This window comes from Monodelphis domestica, chromosome 1 (genome assembly GCF_027887165.1).
Source record: "Monodelphis domestica isolate mMonDom1 chromosome 1, mMonDom1.pri, whole genome shotgun sequence".
Classification (NCBI taxonomy): domain Eukaryota; kingdom Metazoa; phylum Chordata; class Mammalia; order Didelphimorphia; family Didelphidae; genus Monodelphis; species Monodelphis domestica.
The window spans coordinates 512,675,126-512,695,623 of record NC_077227.1 but is presented as its reverse complement, the minus strand read 5'-3'; the positions used below and the strand labels follow the sequence as shown (position 1 = coordinate 512,695,623).

The following is a 20,498-nucleotide window of genomic DNA, read 5'->3' as shown; positions in this document are numbered from 1 at the left end:
AATACTTACATATTGGCCATTGTTGTAAGAACACACTTGTACAAAATCAAAGCCCCCAAATAGTGTCAAAAATATACTGATATGAAAGAGAATATGTTTTGATCCATATCCAATGACCAATATGGAAGAGTGTTTTGAGTGATAATATATGTATGGCCCAGATCAAATTGCTGACCAGCTCCAAGAGAGAGGAGGGAAGGGAGACAGGAAGATAGTTTGGATCTTATAGTTTTAGAAGGCATGTTGAAAATTATTTTTACATGAAAATAAAATGTCTTTAAATTATTAAGCAAAAAAAAAAATTAAATAACTCTAAAGTTAAAAAAAAAAAGAATGTTCTGCTGGTCAGCGCCTTAAGTGGGGCTGAGGGATTGGGACTAGTCAGTATAGCTAGTTTCCTCTAATACTCTTCATACAGACTTCCTGTTCATCCCGAGCAGCCCCATAGATTTCTTTCTATCCCCAAAGACTCAATGCTGAGCTCCTTACCATGAGGAAGGAGATATCATCTTCTTTCATCTCCATCTGTAGCCGCCCAATCTCATGAGCCAAGGCCTCTGTCTCTTCTGCCAACTGTTTCATTTTTTCTTCTACCTGCCGTAGCTTCTGCCCAGCCTCCTCAGTCACAGCATCCAGGGCTGCCCTCTCTTCTACTCTCAAGAACTCTCGGAGTTTCTCAAACTCCTGTCGGATCCTTCCTTGGAGCCAGGCAGCTTCCACCTAAAGTGGAATGTGAAAATGTGAGCTAGGAGGAGAGGTTAGATGGCCTGGGAGAAGTAGGTAAAGAGTAAAGAATTAGGAAACATGGATGAAAGGGTCCAAGTTGGGCTGGAGACAAAAAATAAAGGGGAAGAGAGAGGAGTTCTGACAAGGTTGAAGACTGTTGGCCTTGAGTCAGGGTGTGAAGTTCTGTGTTTAGAGACTGAGAAGGATGATTTGAAAAATAAATGAATTGCTTTTTCAAAACTACAGTAAGAGAGAAGAACAATAGTTAACATTTGGATAGCACTTCATAGTTTGCAAAGTGTTTCAGTGTTATATCTCATTGATCCTTGCAACGACTCTGGGAGACAGGTGCAAGTCTCTCCATTTTACAGATGAGGAAATAAGACTGAGAGAGGGAGGGCAAGTGTCTTGTCCAAATTCACATGGCTACCAATTTTATCTTAAGTCATCACCTAGCTGCCTTACTGTGGCAAATACACCACAGCAAGGCATTAAAACTCTCTCAAAGGCTAAGACAAAGAAAAGTTAATCTAGACTTGGGCCCTTGTTGATGAACCTATGGCAGGTGTGCTGGAGGGGGCTACTTCCCTCCCCCTCTCCACCACACCTGAGGACATTTCTCACTTTACCCTCTCCTCTGCCCAGCAGCCCAATGGGAGTGCTTCTTCTTCTCTTCCTTTTCTGGAGTAAGGTGGGGGGCTCACATGTAGTGTTAGGATTGTAGCTTGGGCACTTGGTCTCTAAAAGGTTCACCATCACTGGTCAAGGAGTTTAAGAAAAAAACACTAAACTATGAGTACTTGCTGAACTTGGAATCATAGGACCTGAATTCAAATCCTGGTGATTTTACTTTTTAGTTTTATGATCCTGGACCAGCCCCATATCCTTTCTCAACCTTTCCAAATTGAGGAGCATATTATAAGATGTGTATTAAATTACTCTGGGAGTTCACATTTTTATTGTTGTTAAAAGGGATTTGAAGAACAAAAATCATTGTGAACCTTGGATAAACTATGAGGTCCTTTCATATAGATATTTATGATCCTATGTTAATGCACAATTACATGAAGCTCAAAAGTTCAGCAGGTCAAGGGGTACTAACCTACAAATGGCTTTATTCACATTATTCACATCCATCACAGAGTATTGTAGAAATGTAGCAAATGATCACAGAATTCTTTGTTGTAGTAACATCACAAGAGTGTTGTTTAGGTGATTTGATAATATCCAATCAGATTGTAGAATGTCACATATGTAGAAAATTGATTGTGTGTCAAAGAAGTATGTACCTGAAAAACCTATAAATAAATGAACCACAGCACTATGGCAGAGCACTGTGTGTGATGCCTGCATCTGTGAGTTTGAATACATGGTGTTTCTCATCTTTATCCAACTGGGTTGTCACATCTAGACAGAGATATAACCTTGGATCCTCAGAGAGGCCACTGGACCAACCTCTGTACCTGGGTATTCTCCAGATACCAATTCTCACTATTGCCTTCAGTGGGGAGTAGAGGGTGGGGAGATCTTCAGAAATGTCAGGCTGGCACACTGTCCAAATGCTACGCAACTGTGAAAGACTCTCCAGTCCTGTGTCTGGACTGTGACAAGGTCTAACCTCATCATGGAGAAGGGAAAGCCAGGGAAATGGCAATGACTCTCAGAATTTCTTAGTGCCAGTGTCACCACTGGGGATGAAGCCCAACAAAGCATGCCAGGATGTCCCAGGGTCCTGGCCTTTGAGACAGTCTTTCAGGGAGGCACCACTGCTGACAGGGTCAGGCAGGATTACAGTCAAGCCTCTGGACTCAACAGAATTGATATTTTCAGGGAGGAAGCAGGGATAGGATTTAAACAGCTAATGAAATGCCTGAGTGTCTCCAGGCTGCCCCTGACCTCATCAGCTTTGGTTGTCATGGCACTTCACTGTTCTTCACTGTGGGAATTAAATGAGTTTAGATGGTGGCCATGCTTTTTCAGATTGGCTATCCATTCTGATGTAATTAATGTTAAGCAGCATGGTAGAGTAGAGAGGACAGTGGACTGTAAGTCAAGAAGGCCTGGGTACAAATCCTACCTTGGAGACTTACTAGATATGTGATCCTTGACATGGCAACTAAAGTCTCTCCAAGTCTCGGTTTCCTCATATGCAAAAAGGAAAGAAGGAGGATAAAATGATATAATGTATGGGAAACCTTTGCAACTCCTTTTTTAAAAAAGCCTTTGCCTTCATTCTTAGAATCAAAACCATGTATTGGTTCCAAGAAGAGTGGTAAGGGCTAGGCAATGGGGTTAAGTGACTTGCCAAAGGTCACACAGCAAGGAAGTTTCTGAGGTCATAGTTGGACCCAGGATCTCCCCTCTCTGGGCCTGGCTGTCAAGCCACTAAGCCAGCTAGCCACCTCACTTTGCAACTCTTAAAGCACTATGTAAATGTCAGTTCTTGTTCTTTTTAAACCCTTACTTTCCATCTTAGAATCAATATTGTGTATTGATTCGAAGGCAAAAGAGCAGTAAAGGTTAAGCAATGGGGATGAAGTGACTTGCCCAGGGTCACACAGCTGGGAAGTATCTGAGGCCAGATTTGAACCTAGGACCTCCCATCTCTAGGCCTGGCTCTTAATCTATTGAGTGACCTAGCTTCCCCATTGTCAGTTATTATGAATAAACCCAGCATTAAAGGGATTACTATGTGCCAGAAACTATGTCAGGGACTGGGGAACACGGAGCAAAAAATCCAAGATCCTGCCCTGAAGGACCTACATTCTACTGAGTGAAATAATACATATGCATTTGCAAATAAATATATGCTAGATAGATACAGAGTAATTTTGAGACACACAACTAGCAACTCAAGGGTCTAAGACCAGACTACATTCTACATTGGCCTCTTGACAGTGCTGCACAGTTAATAGAGGGCCCACCTTGAGTCAGGGAGGAACAAGTTCTGTCCGACACATTATAACAGTACGACTAAGGACAAAATTACTTGATCTTTCACAGCCTCAGGCAGCAATTCAAGACCAGAGTTCCTTTTTTTTTTTAAACCAATACTAGACATGAGCCTCCATTCCAAGTCAAAGTGCATCATTCAGCAGGTGTCCATTAAGTGCCTGCTATATGCATACACTGAATTGACTCTTCTTTCTTCTCATTCTGTAGTCTCAGCTGTGTAGATCTGGCAGACTATTTAGATAGAGCTCCATAAACAAAGGGATGCACAGGACCTTCTGTAGAAAAAACCATACTATGTTAGGACCAGGGAAAGATAGGGTCCTTTTTTTAGGTTACCCTATCAGTCAGGATTCGCACTCAGTGCCTGTTCCACTTCTACCTGCCATCCTGCTTTCTCCTTTGTCTTCTGTCCTAAGCAGAAGCTTTGCATTGTACAGATTCCCAGAGGGGGCACTCACCTGATTATGCTTGACGATGGACTCATAAGAACGCCGCATAGCTCGGAAAGCTTTGGCTTTCTCCCGAAGACAGTGTTCCATATTCCTGCACTTTGCCTGAATGAGAAGGAAGACAGGAAAAAAGGAGGTCACAAGTCACATGTTTATCTTTGCCAGCTTTCCCTGTCTAGGAAGGGTGCTAGCCACTGGCATGTCCATAATCTTATGGTTAACAAATAGTAATGATTCAACTTAACCTATCACCTTAAGGTGTACAAAATTTGTTTCCCTACAAAAATTTTGTGAGGCAGGCAGTTTGAACATATTAATTCTCATTTTATGAAGGGGGAAACTGAGGAACAGAGAATTAAGTGACTTTTTCAGAGTAATATCACCTAATATAGCTGGTAAATGTCAATCAATCAACAAGCATTTTTGAAGTGCCTACTATGTGCCAGCACTGTGTTAGGGATATAAATACAAAGAAGGAAGTAATCCTGTGTCTTGCAGTTCTATTGGGGGGGGGTATGTTAATCATATGTATAACTATATAGAGGATAAATATTAAAAAATACAAATATATGCAAGACAGTTAAGGAGGAAGCTCATTAGCAGTTGGGCAGATGAGGAAGGGCTTCAAGTAGAAGGTTATGGTATTTAGGTTGTATCTTAAAGGTAGAGAGAGACTTCATGAGGTAGAAGTGAAGAGACAGTATATTCCAGGCATGAGGCACAGCCAGTGCAAAAGTATAGAGGTGGGAGATGGAGTGTCACATGCCCAAAGGAACAAGAAAAAGACAATTTGACTTGATGGTAGAATAATATATACTTTCCATAGCTGGGGGTTGGAGAGAAAGTAATATACAATGAAACTAGAAAGAAGAGCTAGGCACCAGAACTTGTCACAAATACACATCTTTTGAATCCAAGGCGATTATTCTTTCTACTAGTGACTGAGGAGATCACTTAACCTCTGTCTGCCTCAGATTCCTCAACTGCAAAAAGGGGATAATTATTAGGGGTTGAGCGCCGTGAGAGGGGTCTCAATGAGAGACAGTGGCAGAATAGAGAGAAGGGTTAAACAGAGACAATTGCAATGGCAGGCTTTAGCAGTCCTGATTTATTTCACCATGCTTCTCCTCTGGCTGAGCCAGAAGCAATGTACATACCCTGTTCTACTGTGAGAACTGAACTAGCCCATTGTGGGAATCAGATAGTCTACAAAAATAATTTTGACTAGAAACTGTTTTCCTTCTGGCTGGACATCTGGAGGGAGGGAAATTTCCCTTGCCTCAGTATCTCTTTCTCAAGGTTGCTTTTTCTCTACAACTGTGTCCTTTTCCTGGCCTTTTTCAGGAATGCCAGGAGGGGAGGAGGAAAGCTTTTTAGGTGCATTTAATCCCTTTGCTTCCTATAGTTGATAATAGCATTTACCTCACAGGGTTGTTGAGAGAATCAAATGAGAGAGGGAGCACTTAGTACAATGCCTGGCATATAGTAGGCATTTAATAAATGCCTGTTCCCTTCCCCCAGTCCCACCACCATACCACATAGCCACATATTAAAATCTATATCTAGAAAACCATTCAAAAGTTTTTGAATCATAGAATTTGAGAACTAAAAAATGTAATAGAAATCATCTAGTCCTGTGGCAATGAACCTATGACATGCACACCAATAAGGGCATACAGAGACCTCTCTGTGGGCATGTGCACTGTGGCCCACTGGAGTTAGTCACTAGAAAGGCAGAGGGACTTGGGTGAAGCTGCTTCCTTTCCCCTTTCCACCACTCCTAAGCACACTTTTTTACTTCACCCACCCCTCTGCCCAGCAGCCCAATTGGAACTCTTCCTCCCTCCCTTGTCTGAAGTAAGAGGGGGGCGGGGACTGGCATTCAGTCTGGGGAGGGGCAGGGCACAGCATAAGGTCTCTGGGGAAGTGGGGCACGGCATGCACTCTCTAAAAGGTTCACCATCCCTGATCTAGTCCATGCATTAATTTTACTGATGAAGTCTCTAAAAGCTTTGATGAGTAACGGGACTTGTCTAGGTTTTTACATAGCTAGATTATGATAGATCTAGGCCTAGAACCAAAATCTTCTGAGTCCTCATTCACAGTTCTATTATGGCATGGGTTTAACCAACATACAGCGACTCTTACTGCTGGTGTGACCTTGGGCAAGCAACTTGCCTTTCTTTCTGTTTAAAAGAGGTTGGATGAGGGGGCAGCTGGGTAGCTTAGTGGATTGAGAGTCAGGCCTAGAGATGGAAGGTCCTGGGTTCAAATCTGGACTCAGACACTTCCCAGCTGTGTGATCCTGGGCAAGTCACTTGACCCCCATTGCCTAGCCCTTACTACTCTTCTGCCTTGGAGCCAATACACAGTAAAAATAAAATAAAATAAATAATAGTAAAAATAAAATAAAATGGGTTGGATGAGAGAGTCCTTAAATTCCCTTACAGCTTGAAATCTCTGATCACATGATAAGAAGTCATCAAAATTGTTATCCTGTTTTGATTATTAAAATGAAAACTACTACTATTACTACTACGCCACATGGTACAGAGGGAGATACACTATATTATTTAATTTTCAACCAAAAAATATTTGTTGTATATGCTATTTATAGGCAAAAACCATAGCTTCCTTCAAGTTACTTAATTCATCAAACATATTTGTTGTACAGGCTACCTAGGGACTGTATAGTTGGAAAATCTTGAAACTCAGGACTACCTTCCCCAGAATTCCTTTTATATTTCCCAGCATCCTTTCCCCTTCTTTACGTGCATCTTTAGGTTATGACTTATAACTTTCTGGGTCTCCTCCCTCTTGCCTCTTCTCTCTGGGTCAAGTTCGGCAGGTTTTACTCTAGCTTTTTATTTCAAGTTGTTATTAATAAATCTTATAAACATAATACTTGACTTATTCTCACAAGACAATAGTAAGAGCTTCCATCAGACATGATTACTGGGGTTCTTTGGATGTAGAGTCTCTGGGTCCTGATAATAAGCAAGGGACAACTGAAAGCAGTAACACAAGCAAAGAAAATATTTCATTGAGAGAGAGATTATACCTAGATTTATGACTTTTGCTATAAGTATCTTTGAAAGCAGAATGAAAGATTCATTTATATTTATACTTATTAGAACACTGATGAACAGCAGTTAGGTGGCTCAGTAGGTAGAGCCAAGCCTGGAGGCAGGATGCCCTGGATTCAAATCTTGCCTCAGATACTTCTTAACTGTGTGACTCTGGGCTAGTTACTTAACCCCAGTTACCTAGCCATTACAATCACTCTTTTGCCTTGGAATTGATATTCACTGTTAAAAAGGGAAGGAAGGAAGGAAGGAAGGAAGGAAGGAAGGAAGGAAGGAAGGAAGGAAGGAAGGAAGGAAGGAAGGAAGGAAGGAAGGAAGGAAGGAAGGAAGGAAGGAAGGAAGGAAGGAAGGAAGGAAGGAAGGAAGGAAGGAAGGAAGGAAGGAAGGAAGGAAGGAAGGAAGGAAGGAAGGAAGGAAGGAAGGAAGGAAGGAGAAATGTCCTCTTCTTTTTGAAGAGGAGGGGGATGAAGAATTTGGAATACTGTATATAAGGTCAGACTTTTTTTTTTTTTGGTTTGTCATACAGGCAACGAGCATTTTTAAGTATCCACTATGGCACAGCACTAAGAACTGGAGATTCAAAGAAAGCACCCACCCCCATCCCCCAAAAGCCCTTTCTCTCAAGAAACTCAGGCTAATGAGGAATGTAATCAAAGGTATGCTAGAAAGGCAGTTTGAACCTGAGCCAACTGCTACATTTTTCAGCGTGGGCATTTATACCTTGGAAATCAGCAAATGCTACAAATCATGGTTTGATTTATTATTTTGTTGACTGTCTAGACTTACAAAAGTGATAGAGAAAATGTTAATAATGCAGATCAAATTAAAAGTATGTTGTGAGCACATTTTTCAGAGAACTAGTTATTTCAACAACCAGCTGCTGGCAATCAGTGGATGTCAAAGAACTCTGTATCAAGAAGATGTATTATATAGAATAAATTGAGGCTAGTCTCAGAAGGAAGGTGCTAAGATTAAGTTGGATTGTAAGTCTTCTTGTATAAAGTGGAACTTTAACTGAGCCTTGCAGGAAGTCAGGGAAGAAAGGAGGGAAAAATGAAGAGGGGAAGCATTCTAGGCAAGGGAGATCAATGAAAAGGGTCAAAATCAAGAAATGAAATGTCTGCCCCAGAAATGGTAAGAAGGCCATTGTCACTGGAACACTGACTACATAGAGGGGAAGAAATCTGGAAAGGTAAGAAAGGGCCAGGTTATGGAGGGCTTTAAAATCTAAACAGAGAGGGCAGCTAGGTGTCTCCAGGTGTTGAGAGCCAGGCCAAGAGACAGAAAGTCCTGGGTTCCAATCTAGCTTGAGAAACTTCCTAGCTGTTCAGCTCTGGACAAGTCTCTTCAACCCCATTGCTTAGCCCTCACCACTCTTTTACCTTGGAACCAATACTTTAATTCTAAGACCAAAAATAATATGTTTTTTAAAAGCTAAACAGAGGATTTTAGATTTGATCCTGGAAGTAATAGGGAGCCACTGGGCAGGGGATAGAAGTGTGATATGGTCAAATCTGTAATTTAGGAAGATCACTTTGGAAGCTGAAAAGAAGATGGATCAGAGTGGGAAACATTTGAGGAAAGGAGACCAATCAGAAAGCTATCAGAATAGTTTAAGCTTTGGATAGTGAAGGTCCAAGTTAAAAAAGAAAAAAAAAGAAAAAAAGAATGGGGCTTACCCAGAAGATATTATGAAGGTAGAAAATGAAAGGACTTGACAAATGATTGGATATGAGAGCAGTGAGGTTCTGAGATGACATTTAGGTTTTGAGCTTGGGTGACTGGGAAGATGGTGGTGCCCTCAACCATAGTAGGGAAGTTAGGAAGAGGGAAGAAATTTTTGGGTAAAGATAATGATTTCTGTTTTGTCGAATTTAAGATGTCACTGGACATTCAGTTCCAGATGTCTAAAAGGCAGTTGGAGATATGACGCTACAGGTCAGGAGGGAAGTCAGGGCTGGATAAGTAGATTAGGCTGGATATGTAAATCTCAATAGAGAGGATCATTGAAAACATGAAAGCTATTGAAATCACCAGATAAAATCATAGAGAGGGGGAAAAAGGGCCCAGGACAGAGCTTTGGTGCACTGTGAGCAGGTGTAATCTGGGTGAAAATTCAGCCAAGAAGACAAAGAAGGAGTAGTAAGGCAGGTAAAAGGACCAGGAGGGAGCAGCTAGGTGGCTCTGTGAACAGAGAGCCAGGATTAGGGATAGGAGGTCTTGGGTTCAACTATGACCTCAGATACTTCCTACCTCTGTAGCCCTAGGCAAATCACTTATTTCTGCCTTGGAAACAATACTTTACATTAATTCCAAGGCAGAAGCTAAGGGTGTTTTTTTGTTTTGTTTTATTTTGTTTTTTAAGAAGTAGGAGAGAGCAATTTCACAAAAATCTAAAGAGAAGAGAGTTTCAATGAGATAAGGGTGATCAACAGTCTCAGAGTCTGCAGAGAGGTCAAGAAGGATAAGAATTATTTATTATTTTTAGGGTTTTTTTTAAAGCAATTACATGTAATAACAAATTTCCACTTGTTTTCTGAATTTATATGGTCAAACTTATCTCTCTTCTTCCCTTCCCTTCCCTTCCCTCTCCTGCTGCTGACAGGTTTTACATGTATTATCATACAAAACATATTTCCATAAGAGGATAAGAATTAAGAAAAGGCCATTAGATTTGACAATTAAAGGATCATTAATAACTTTGAGGAGTTTAGAGCAAATTCAGAAGCTAGACTACAAAGAGTTAAGAAGAGAATGAGAGGAGAGGAAATGGAAGCACTTTTTGTAGATGGTCATGTCAAGGAGTTTTGCTGCCAAAGTTGAGGAGAAATACAGGGTGGTAAGTCATAGGGATGACTAGATCAAGTAAGAATTTTTTGAGATCAGGAGAGACAGCCAATAGACTGAGAGTGCCTGGTTGATTAGAGAGAGTGGGGATGATAAAAGGGACATTTTGCTAGAGAGAACACTTGTATGTGAGTCTGACTTAGAATAGAGAAGGGTACTTCTTCATGTGAGACAGGGGTGAAGGAGGGGATCATGGCAGAAGGGTTATAGGTAATGTGAGATAAGGAAAAGAGGAGTAATGTTGGTTCGTTTTTTCCTCTTCTAAAAATGTTTTATCATAAAGGATGATTCTTGGAAGGGGAGTGGGGAGAGGCATGATGGGGAGTTTGGGTATTCCACTTCAGATGTCATATTTTATAATGAAAATTGAGCTTTCCAGGTTTCATTGGCTAATTAAGTTGCTATCTACTTACCTCCACCTTTTCACTTTCTCATTCCATATTTATATAGTACACATGTGATAATAAACACGGTAGTATGGTTTGATACAGCTTAAGGAATTGGTGAGATGAAAAAAACCAACTTCTGGTAAGTTTTGGACATCATTTCCAATTTCTAGGCTTTTCCATTCTCAGAGATACTCTGGATTCCATACTGTATTCTATGCATATGCCCTTTAAAAATCACATTAGATAGTATGGAAATAGGTTTGAACAATGATACATGTATAACCCAATGGAATTGCTTGTCAGCTCAGGGAGGGGAGAGGGAAGAGGGAAGGGAAGGAACATGAATCATGTAACCATGGAAAAATATTCTTAATTAATTAATTTTTCAAAATCATATTAGCAACTAGATATGGCAGCACACCCCTGTAATCCAGGCTATCAGAGGAGGCTGTGACTGGCAGATTCCTTGAGTTTCGGAGTTCTGTGCTCCAGCAAAGCTAATGCTGATCAAGTGTCAGTCTGACACCAATATGGTGAGCCACTAGGTACCAAGGTGGCCCTAAGAAAGGGCCAACTGGTCCAGGTCCAAAAAGTATAGCAGGTTATAGTCTCTGGATATTATCAACGTTGAGATCAACCTGCGAGTGGCTTCTGTAATTCCAGCCTAGGCAAAACAGGGAGACCCAGGCTCAAAAAATTGTTAAACCAATCACTAGATACAATGATGCTGCAAATCTTTAGTAATAATCTCTAAATAATTAAAATGGTAGATGGCCCAAGAAGCATGGCAGGATTAAGGAGGTAGCAATGTCTTTCCAGAGACTTTTGGTATATAAGGAGTGGCATAAAATATTTCATCCAGGAAATGCATGATCAGAAAAGGAAGTATATTTGTCATGTAGTGAGAAGATAACACAAGAACAGCCCTGGTGGCTGCACTGGTAATCCTGAATATTAAAAAGCTCATAGGAAGATCTTTGGCATATTGGGTGATGCATTTATGAGAGGATAAAGATAAGAATCACAAAAGATGAAAGGATAATACTACTAGAGGGAAAATTCATATCATGACCATGAAGCATTTAAAAAAAAAATAACTCTTTTCTTCTTAGAATCAGACACTCTAAATCAGAAGAGTAATAAGGGCTAGGCAATGAGAGCTAAGTGACTTGCCCATTGTCACACAGCTAGGAAGTATCTGAGGCTAGATTTGAACCTAAGGCCTCCTGTCTCTAGGTCTGGCTCTCTATCCATGGAGCCACCCAGCCTTCCCCTCCTCTCCCCCCCCGACTCATTTTATTTTTATTTCTTTTTCTTTTTTATTTATTTTAACCCTAGCCTTCCATTTTGGAATCAATACTGTGTATTGGTTCCAAGGAAGAAGAGGTAAGGGCTAGGCAATGGGGGTTAAGTGACTTGCCCAGGGTCACACAGCTGGGAAGTGTCTGAGGCCACATTTGAACCTAGGACCTCCTGTCTTTAGACCTGGCTCTCAATCCACTGAGCTACCCAGCTGCCCCCCTTCCCCCAAGGACCCATTTTAAAGTACTGAAGTAAATGCTGACCTAGTCCAGGGCTTGGCATATAGTAGGAGTTTCATAAATTGTTGGTGAGTGCCTGATTGAATACTACAAACAAGAGTGTACTTGGATTTCAGCAAAGTATATGTAAAAGTGGCTCCCAAGAACCTTGGGGATAAGCTGGAGAAATAAAGACTAGCTGACTGGCTACCTGCCAAGGATGGGGTTGACAGGATTCTTGCATCAGATAAGAGCTTAGGTTAGATGATCTCTAAGGTCCCTTGAAACAATGATTCCATAAGAGTTGAGAAATGTATTTCAAAGATGTAGATTATTTAGCACTATTGGGCATAAAAAAATAATCCCAAAGAACATCAGCATTAAATAAATCAAGGGATTGCTAAATGGTCAGAGCTAGTCCTTTGAATATATGTGCCATAGGAGATTTTTCTTTTAATAGCATTGAGCTATTAATAAGTGGTGTATTGTTCATTTACATTTGCAAAGCAGCATTAGTATGGGATATCAACTAGAATGTAGATATACGCATGTTGTTTATTTGTAATATAGAATTTTGCCATTTTAATACTTTTTTTGGAGCCTTGTAAATCACATGGGTCCATGGAACTGAAATAACTGCCTGGTATACACCTCAGCTAGGGCTGTCCCAGGCCGGTGATGGTGAAACTTTTAGAGACTGAGTGCCCAAACTGCAACCCTCATGCCACATATGAGTTGCTGCCCCCTTACCCAAGACAGGGGAGGGAGGAAGTACTCCAAATAGGCTGCTGGGCAGAGGGGAGGGTCATATAAGAAATGTCCTCAGGTGCCTGTGGAGAGGGGAAGGGAAGCAGCCCCCTCTGGGACTCATACCATAGGTTTGCCAACACAGTCCTAGACTAAGATCACCCATGATCCTCAACCCTGTTAATGAGTTTGGTTTCTCAAGTCACCCCAGGTCTCCAAGGCCCCATGAAGCCAACCTAGAGCAGTTGCTGTTCCACTTAACTTCTATGACATCAAATTTATTCTATGGCTCTCTGTTAAAGTCAAATTTTCTCTATAATGGGCCTCTCCTGGAATGGTCCTTTGCTTCCACAAATCTTTTGCTGAGCCCAAGGCCCAGATTTCTAAGATCTCTATACTATTCCAGATATCATTCCTTCTATAATCTCTTAACCCTTCACCTTATTACATACCTAGCTGGTCTAAGGTACAGGCAATATTAGCTCCCCCCTAAACTTAGATGTTTAGATGTTATGGGCAGCTAGGTTGTAGAGTGAGTGGAGCACTAAGTCTTGAGTCAGGAACTCATCTTTCTGAGTTCATATCTGGCTTTAGACACCTACTACCTGTGTGTCCCTGGGAAGTCACTTACTCTTATTTGCCTTGATTTCTTCATCTGTCAAATGAGCTGGAGAAGAAAATGGCAAACCATTCTAGTATCTTTGCTAAGAAAATCCCAAATGGGGTCACGTAGAGTCAAACATGATTGAAATGACTGAATAACTTATCACAAAAAATTTGGTATGTCCCTATAATTCAGGGATAACAATTCAGGTATGCACATAGCTGATACCTGCCAAACTGCCCGGTATCTGTGTGCAAATGGGCTGTGAATTATTGCCACTCTGAAGCACTCTGTGTGTACACACACACACACACAAAGAGTAACTTATTCTTGTCAAGGTGCTTGGAAACTTAATGATGTGCTCCAGCGTTTCTCTAGACATGCAAGGTTGGATGACAAATCTACATAGGGAATAGCTCAATTAGCCACTTCTCCAATAGATACACGAGGCATGTGGATTCTCTCCCAAATTGGGCAATTGGCCTTGTTCTACCATAAAGAACAAGATACGATACTGTAACTGCTTGGCACTATTGTTATTCTCTTTTTACAGATGAGGAAACTGAGGCTCAGAAAGGTCAAGTGATTTGCCTAAGGTCACCAGCTAATAAGTGTCTGAGGTAGGATTTGAACCCAGGTCTTCCCAAATCCAAGTGTGGTGTTCTATCCACTCCCCAATGCTATGTCTTTTTTCCGTTTTCCAGCATGTGCTTGACTCTTGTTCAAATTCCTACATGATCTTGCACAGTTCCTTAAATAAGCTATGCTGTAACCAATTGGGGCTTACATACTTTCCTAATTTATAGCCACATTGTAGCTCTTGAAATTTTTGAAGCCTAAAGTTTAAAAAAAGTCATGAGCATCTCAGCCTTTTCCATGTCCCTTAGAAAGATGTTTCCAACTTTTTCTAGTAGGCAACATTTTCCTTTATTTTTCTCAGGCCTGATTCTTCCACAATTTCCCTTTATGTCATTTGCCAGTGGTTTTTCACATCATACTCTGCTATCATGATTTTAGCATTAAATATGTTTTCTAAACCAAGCTGACCTACCATCATCTACATTTTTTCAGACGTGCTTCTGAGATGTGCTGAGCTGAGTCAGAGAATACTACCGAGTCATGGAGCTGAAAAAGCCCTTAGAGATAATGACTTCAAAATCTAAAACCTCCTAGTTTTAAAGCTAAAGAAATTGGGTCTAAGGAGGAAGTGACTCACCCAGGGCCACATTGCTAGTTAGTGACTGACCTTGAACAAATGAATTAGCCTTTGGGGGCCTCAGTTGTTTTTTTTTTCCACTGAATGACAAAGTCATTCCCCTTGGATCAAATACAAACTCCTCTGTCCAGCTTTTATGATCCCTTTACCCATCCACCCTACCTTTCCAAGCTTAAGTCAGTAATAATAAACATTTATTCTTTGTTCCAGGCTCTAGGGCTACAAAGAAAAGCAAAAGAAAATCCCTGTCTTCAAGGAGCTCACAATCTAATGAGGGAGACAGCATGTAAACAACTATGTACAAAGAAGTTATATACAAGATAAATAGGAAATAATTAACAGAGGGAAGGCACTAGAATTAAGAGGGAAGGGCAAAGGCTTCCTATAAAAGGTGGGATTTTAGCTGGAACTTGAAGGAAATAGGCAAAGATGAGATGTCACTGGATCAAAGAGTACATAGAAGGATTCAAGGTATAAGAAGAACAGGAGGGCAGCTAGGTGGCTCAGTGGATAATTAACCAGGCCTGGAGTTGGAAGGTCCTAGGTTCAAATTTGACCTCAGAAACTTTTTAGTTATGTGACCTCGGGAAAGTCATTTAACCCTAGTTGCCTGGTCCTTACTGCTCTTCTGCCTTGGAATCAATATTCAGGATCAATTCTAAGATAGAAGGTAAAGATTTAAAAAAAAAAAAAGAAGAAAAAGAAGACTGGAAAGGAAGGAAGAGGCTAGGTGAAGACTTTTAAACACCAAACCAAGGATTTTATATTTGATTTTAGAGTTGAGAGTGAGCCACTGGGGTTCATTGACAAGGGGGTAACTTGGTCAAACCTGCACTTTGGGAAGATTAATTTGATGGATGAATAGAGGATAGACAGGAGTATAAGACACACGCTTGGGAAGCCAACTAGCCAGCTATGGCAATAGTCCAAAGAGTGAGGTGATGAGACCCTGCACCAGGGTGGTGGCAGTGTCAAAGAAAAGAGGGCCCACATAGGAGATTTCATGAAAGTAAAAACAACAGGCCTTATTAACTGATTGGATATTGGGGAGATATGTGAGGTGAGTGATAGTGAAAAGCCAAGAATGACACCTTGATTGACACCTTTAGCAGTAATTCAGCAATTTAGAAAGGGGAAGCATTTTGGGGAAAAGGTAATGAGTTTAGTTTATTATAAATTATAATTCTCTTTTCTCACACTTGACACTTCAGCCAAATTAGTCTACTTGCTATCCTTCACATGCGAAACTCCATCTCCCATTTCCTTGTCTTTGAAAAGGCTGAAGTTTCTCTGCCTTTACTTCCAATTCTTAGAATCTTTAGCTTTCTTTAGAGCTCAGCTCAAATATTACCTCCCAAAAAGCAGCTTTCCTGGCCCTCACAGCTGATAGCGCTTCCCTCACTCCCCCCTAATATTATCTTGTCTATATTTTGCAGGGGCAGCTATAGTGGATAGTGTGTTGGGCCTGAAGCCAGAAAGACTCATGTTCCTAAGTTCAAATCTGGCCTCAGACACTTACAACCTGTGTGCCCCTTGACAAGTCACTTAACCCTGTTTGCCTCAGTTTCCACATCTGTCAAATGAACTGGAGGAAATGGCAAATCATGCCAGAGTCTTTGCCAAGAAAACCCCAAATGGGGTCATGAAGAATCAGACCCAACTGAACAATATATTTTGTATACTATATGAATCTGTGTACACTGTTCTCTTCCCCTAGTAGAATGTGAAATTCTTAAGGGCAGGGGATAGTGCATTTTTATTTTGGATTCCCAGCACCTTCCACGGTGATTGATTAGATCCTAGGGTCCTTTCAAGCACAAACATTCTAGGATTCTATTGCTAAAACAGACTTTTTATTCTGTCCTAAGAAGTGACAATAATTCCAGTTTGCTTGTCTTTCACAGCCTCCCACTCCTATCATTTCCCTGCATGAGATTTTCTTCTTTGTCCTTTGAGTTGAGATTCCCAGACTGCTTATTATTTAAACTTCCTTCCTAAGACATTTTGTTACCCTTTCTAGGCTGGTCCACTATTTTTCTAAGTCCTTGAGTTTCGTTTGTATATGTAATTATCTTGGCTCACCCCGCCCTTGTCTGCCATACCTTACTCACTGAATTCTGGACCAGGCTCTTCTCCTTTCCTTATTTGGTTGTTTTCATTCCCCTCTGAGGCCTCTAGTCTCACCTACATACCCTCTTACATAACTCTTTTCTAGTACTGAGACTGTCTCAAAAACAATTAGCTGCTATCCATAAATAATACATGGGGCCGCTCAGTAGCACAGTGGATAGAGTGCTAGGCGTGGAGCTGGAAGGGCCTGGGTTTGATTCTGACCTCAGATACAGCCAAGAAGGCTGTGTGACCCTGGGCAAGTTACTTAACCCTAATTACCTAGCCCTTGCCACTCTTCTCTGTCTTAGAATTTATACTAAGACAGAAGGTAAGGATTTAAAATTAAATACATAAATAATACCTAGGACACAGGTCCTTGAGTAAGAGGAGGCATCAAATAGTAGAAAACGCATTGATTTGGAATCAGGGGACCTGATTTTGAGTCCTGCTTCTGTCACTTAGTAGCTGTGTGACCTTGGACTATTCATTTTACCCAAGTCTCCTCCTCTATAAAACCAGGGGTCATATTAGATGATCCCTTTGAGCTTTTTCAGATCCTTGACTCCTTAGGCATTACAGTCAGAATGTCAGTCAATAAGCATGTCACCACTATCCTTAGCCTCACTTCCACCCCACTCCCAGCTGAAGATGAAACCACCAAGGGGGCTGGAAGATGTTTTCTGCTTTTATCTTTTCCAGAACTAGACCTTCACATTACTTCCCAGTCATTTCCAAACAGGGAAACTTTGAATTCCACTTCCCACCCCACATTTGGCTCCCCATTAGAATGTATTGACCCAAATAAATAAATAAATTTAAAAACCAAAACAACAAAAAATAAAATGTGGCAGGGGCTATTTTTCTTTCTTTCTTTTTTTATTAGTATCCCTGGAGCTTAGTGCACTGCCTGGCACTGAACAGCAGCATTAATCCTCTCATTTTCTAGATCAAACCATAGAGGAAGTGATCTATCCAGAGTCACACAGGTGGCAGGGATAGGCTTTGAACTCCAGATCCAGTGCGCCAGCCACTGAACTTTTTTCATGAGTTGCTCTCCTCCAAGGAGAATGAATGGGGCAACCCCTCCTGAAATCATGCCCTGGGTAACTTAGCTCACTCACCTTTAGAATCATGGCCCTCTGTTTGGTAAATCAGTCATGCACCTGGCTCAAAGATTCTCTTGGTCCCAGACTATGCTTCATATCCCATTTGATTGTCTACCCTTTTATTATGTGGGTCACTGGTTCCTCCACTTACTTTGGCAAGAGCAAACAAATCATTACCATTACTTACTTCTAGAGTATCTTAGTTGATTTTCATAAAGCTCAACCCCTCAACTCTTAGGACATTCTAACCATTCTTCCCAGATCATTATTTCTGTGTATATGTTGTGTTAGGTTTTAAATAGCTTGTACAGATAGTGTATAGATATAGTTGCTTGCACGTTGAGACTGTGAGCTCCTTGGGTGGTGGGGCTGTTTTTTGCTATTCTTTGGATCCTCAGGTGTGCCCCTGAAAGGGGGAGAGATTTAAGAGTAGCCCTGGATGGCATTTGCAACAGGAATTTTGATCAGTATCTTACATAGTATGTGGGTTCTAGGCCAAATACCAAGAAGTGGCAAGAGCTGACATCAGACTTTTGGCCAGCCAAAGGATTTAATTAAAACCTTATATGCAATATACTCATAGGACACTTTCCCCTGAATTCTTTCCCTGCATTTCTTCCCCTTTTAATTCCAGAAAATGTAAGAATTGGGCAGGACAGAAGGGAACTGTTCTGATGTTTTACTGGTTACCCCAAGAGAGGAACTATGCAATAGGATGAGGAAGGAGGGATCTCAGATGTTGTATTTCAGCTTACCAAGCTTTCCCAATAGTAGCTAAAACCACATGAGATTGTCCTGTCATCTTCAAGGAGGGGTACACATTCATGTAAAAGGAGTGTGATAGAGAACAAAGAGGGTTGAACTTGGATTCAAATCCTAAGTCTCTGACCCATAGCCCTCTGAGCCTAAATGTTCTGATCTGCAAAAGTGATGACAATCCTTTAATTTCCTATTTATCTCACAAAGCAAATGTTTTCTTAACTATAAAGCTCTATAGCTATTATATTATATTATAGCTAATTAGCTATATTTCTAAAACTATAAAGCTATATATAAAGCTTTACATATATGAAGTTATACAAACTATATAAATGCAAATTGTTATTTTGTCACAGAATCGTATGTATGGAACTAGAAAGGAGCAGGCACTGAAGTTATTTAGTCCAACTCCCTCATTTTACATATTAGTAAACTGAGGCCCAAAGCAGGAAAGTCTTGGCCAAGGAAGCTGGAAAGTGACTTACTATCCCACAACTATTAAGCAGAAAAGCCTGTGACATCAAATCCCGCCCCCTTTCGCCTGAAAGTCTGAGAAGAAAGACTTGACCAGGTGGCGTCTAAGAATCACTAGCAACTATGAAATCCTCCATTCACCCCGCGGGCCCCATAGTTTGCTGCGGCCCCCGGGAAGGAAGGGCTATGCGGTCAGTAGAGCAGGAACCCAGCGAGTTAGGCAGGGGGCGGGGCCAAGCTGGGCCAGGCCAAGTTCAAGCTCAAGCTTAGGGGAACTCCAGCCTAGCGTGCAACTGCTTCCCAGTGCGTGCGGTGGCTCAACCCACCCCAGCGCCAGACTGGCCAAGCGCGGGCTCTTAAGCGCGAGGTGCTAGACTCCCCGTATGCAGCCATTCCGGTACCCCGCCCACGTGGCCGTAGTCCCCGCTGGCGACCTGGCAGGCGCCCGGCCCCCTCACCCGGTAGTCGCGGGCCGTGCCCTGCACTGGCTGCACGCGGTGGCCTTGGTGCCGCGGGTCTCCCTGGCACGAGCCGCACAACAGCTCCTTGTCGTCCAGGCAGAAGAGGCTGAGCTGGCCGTGGTGTAGGCGGCAGAAGCGGGGGCCCCGAGGGCGGGTTGGGCCGGCCTCCTCCCGCAGTAGCTTCTCCACCAGGTTGTTGAGCGTGTGGTTGGTACGCAGCCCCGCTGGGGACGCCCGCTCCTTGCACACCGGGCAGGCGGGTGCGTCCTGCAGCTCCCAGCAGCGGCCCACACAGCCCCGGCAGAAGTTGTGGCCACAGCGTAGGGTCACCGCATCACGGAATGGGTCGTAGCAGATGGCGCAGAGCAGCTCCTCCTTGAAGGAGGGCGACGGCCCAGCCGAACTGCCGGCCCTCGGCTCCATGCCGCGGTCCCGGGTCGTACTCTCGGCCCTACTCTCCCAAACTTTCCAGACTGTCCGCTGCCCCTCCCCGCGGGTGACTCAGGCGTGGACCCACCCCACCCTACACCACAGTGCTCTGAGTGACACTGTAGCTGGCCAATCACTGCAGGGACGGGTTGCCCATTTTCCGCCAGCCTAGCTTCTCTCAAAGCTACTCCTCTCTGGGCGGGACTGGAAGATGCCATGCGGGGAATAGAGCAGGCCTGGCGCTTCCATTGCTATTCTACCTCATCTCCTCCCAATGCCTCCCATCCCCAGAATCTAAACTGAAATGCCGAGATTCTCCCCGACTCTTCAGCAAAAAGCCCCTCTGCATTACCATAACTCAGTTTCCCATCTGGAACCATCAAATGAATTTCTGGAAACCTCCCCTCATCATCCCCATCCCAACTTAGCTAGGGTACTAAGGGCCTGGGTCTGAGAAGCAGGAGCTAAGAACAGTCTTGTTTCTAGGTCTAGAATTAGCTCCTCAGAAGCGAGATACTCCCTCTGTCCCTAGAGGTTGTGAAAGCACCTCTGCCCTCTTATCCCTCCCAAAGCAACCAAGAGTAGCAGGAAAATGGAGGAATTGGGTGGGGGAGTTTA

General features: G+C 42.3%; 1 protein-coding gene across 1 annotated transcript in view; it reads right to left on the bottom strand.

Moving 5' to 3' along the window:
- Positions 1 to 20,002, bottom strand: part of TRIM35 (tripartite motif containing 35) — a 33,837-nt gene extending 13,835 nt beyond the window's left edge. Inside the window, exons 1-3 of the mRNA XM_001380027.4 lie at positions 19,449 to 20,002; positions 4,140 to 4,235; positions 490 to 720 (exon numbers count right to left, since the gene is read on the bottom strand). Of these exons, the coding sequence (XP_001380064.1) occupies positions 490 to 720; positions 4,140 to 4,235; positions 19,449 to 19,874 (753 nt within the window). The 5' untranslated portion in view covers positions 19,875 to 20,002. The remainder of the gene's footprint in view (positions 1 to 489; positions 721 to 4,139; positions 4,236 to 19,448) is intronic.
- Positions 20,003 to 20,498: the final 496 nt, after the last annotated feature.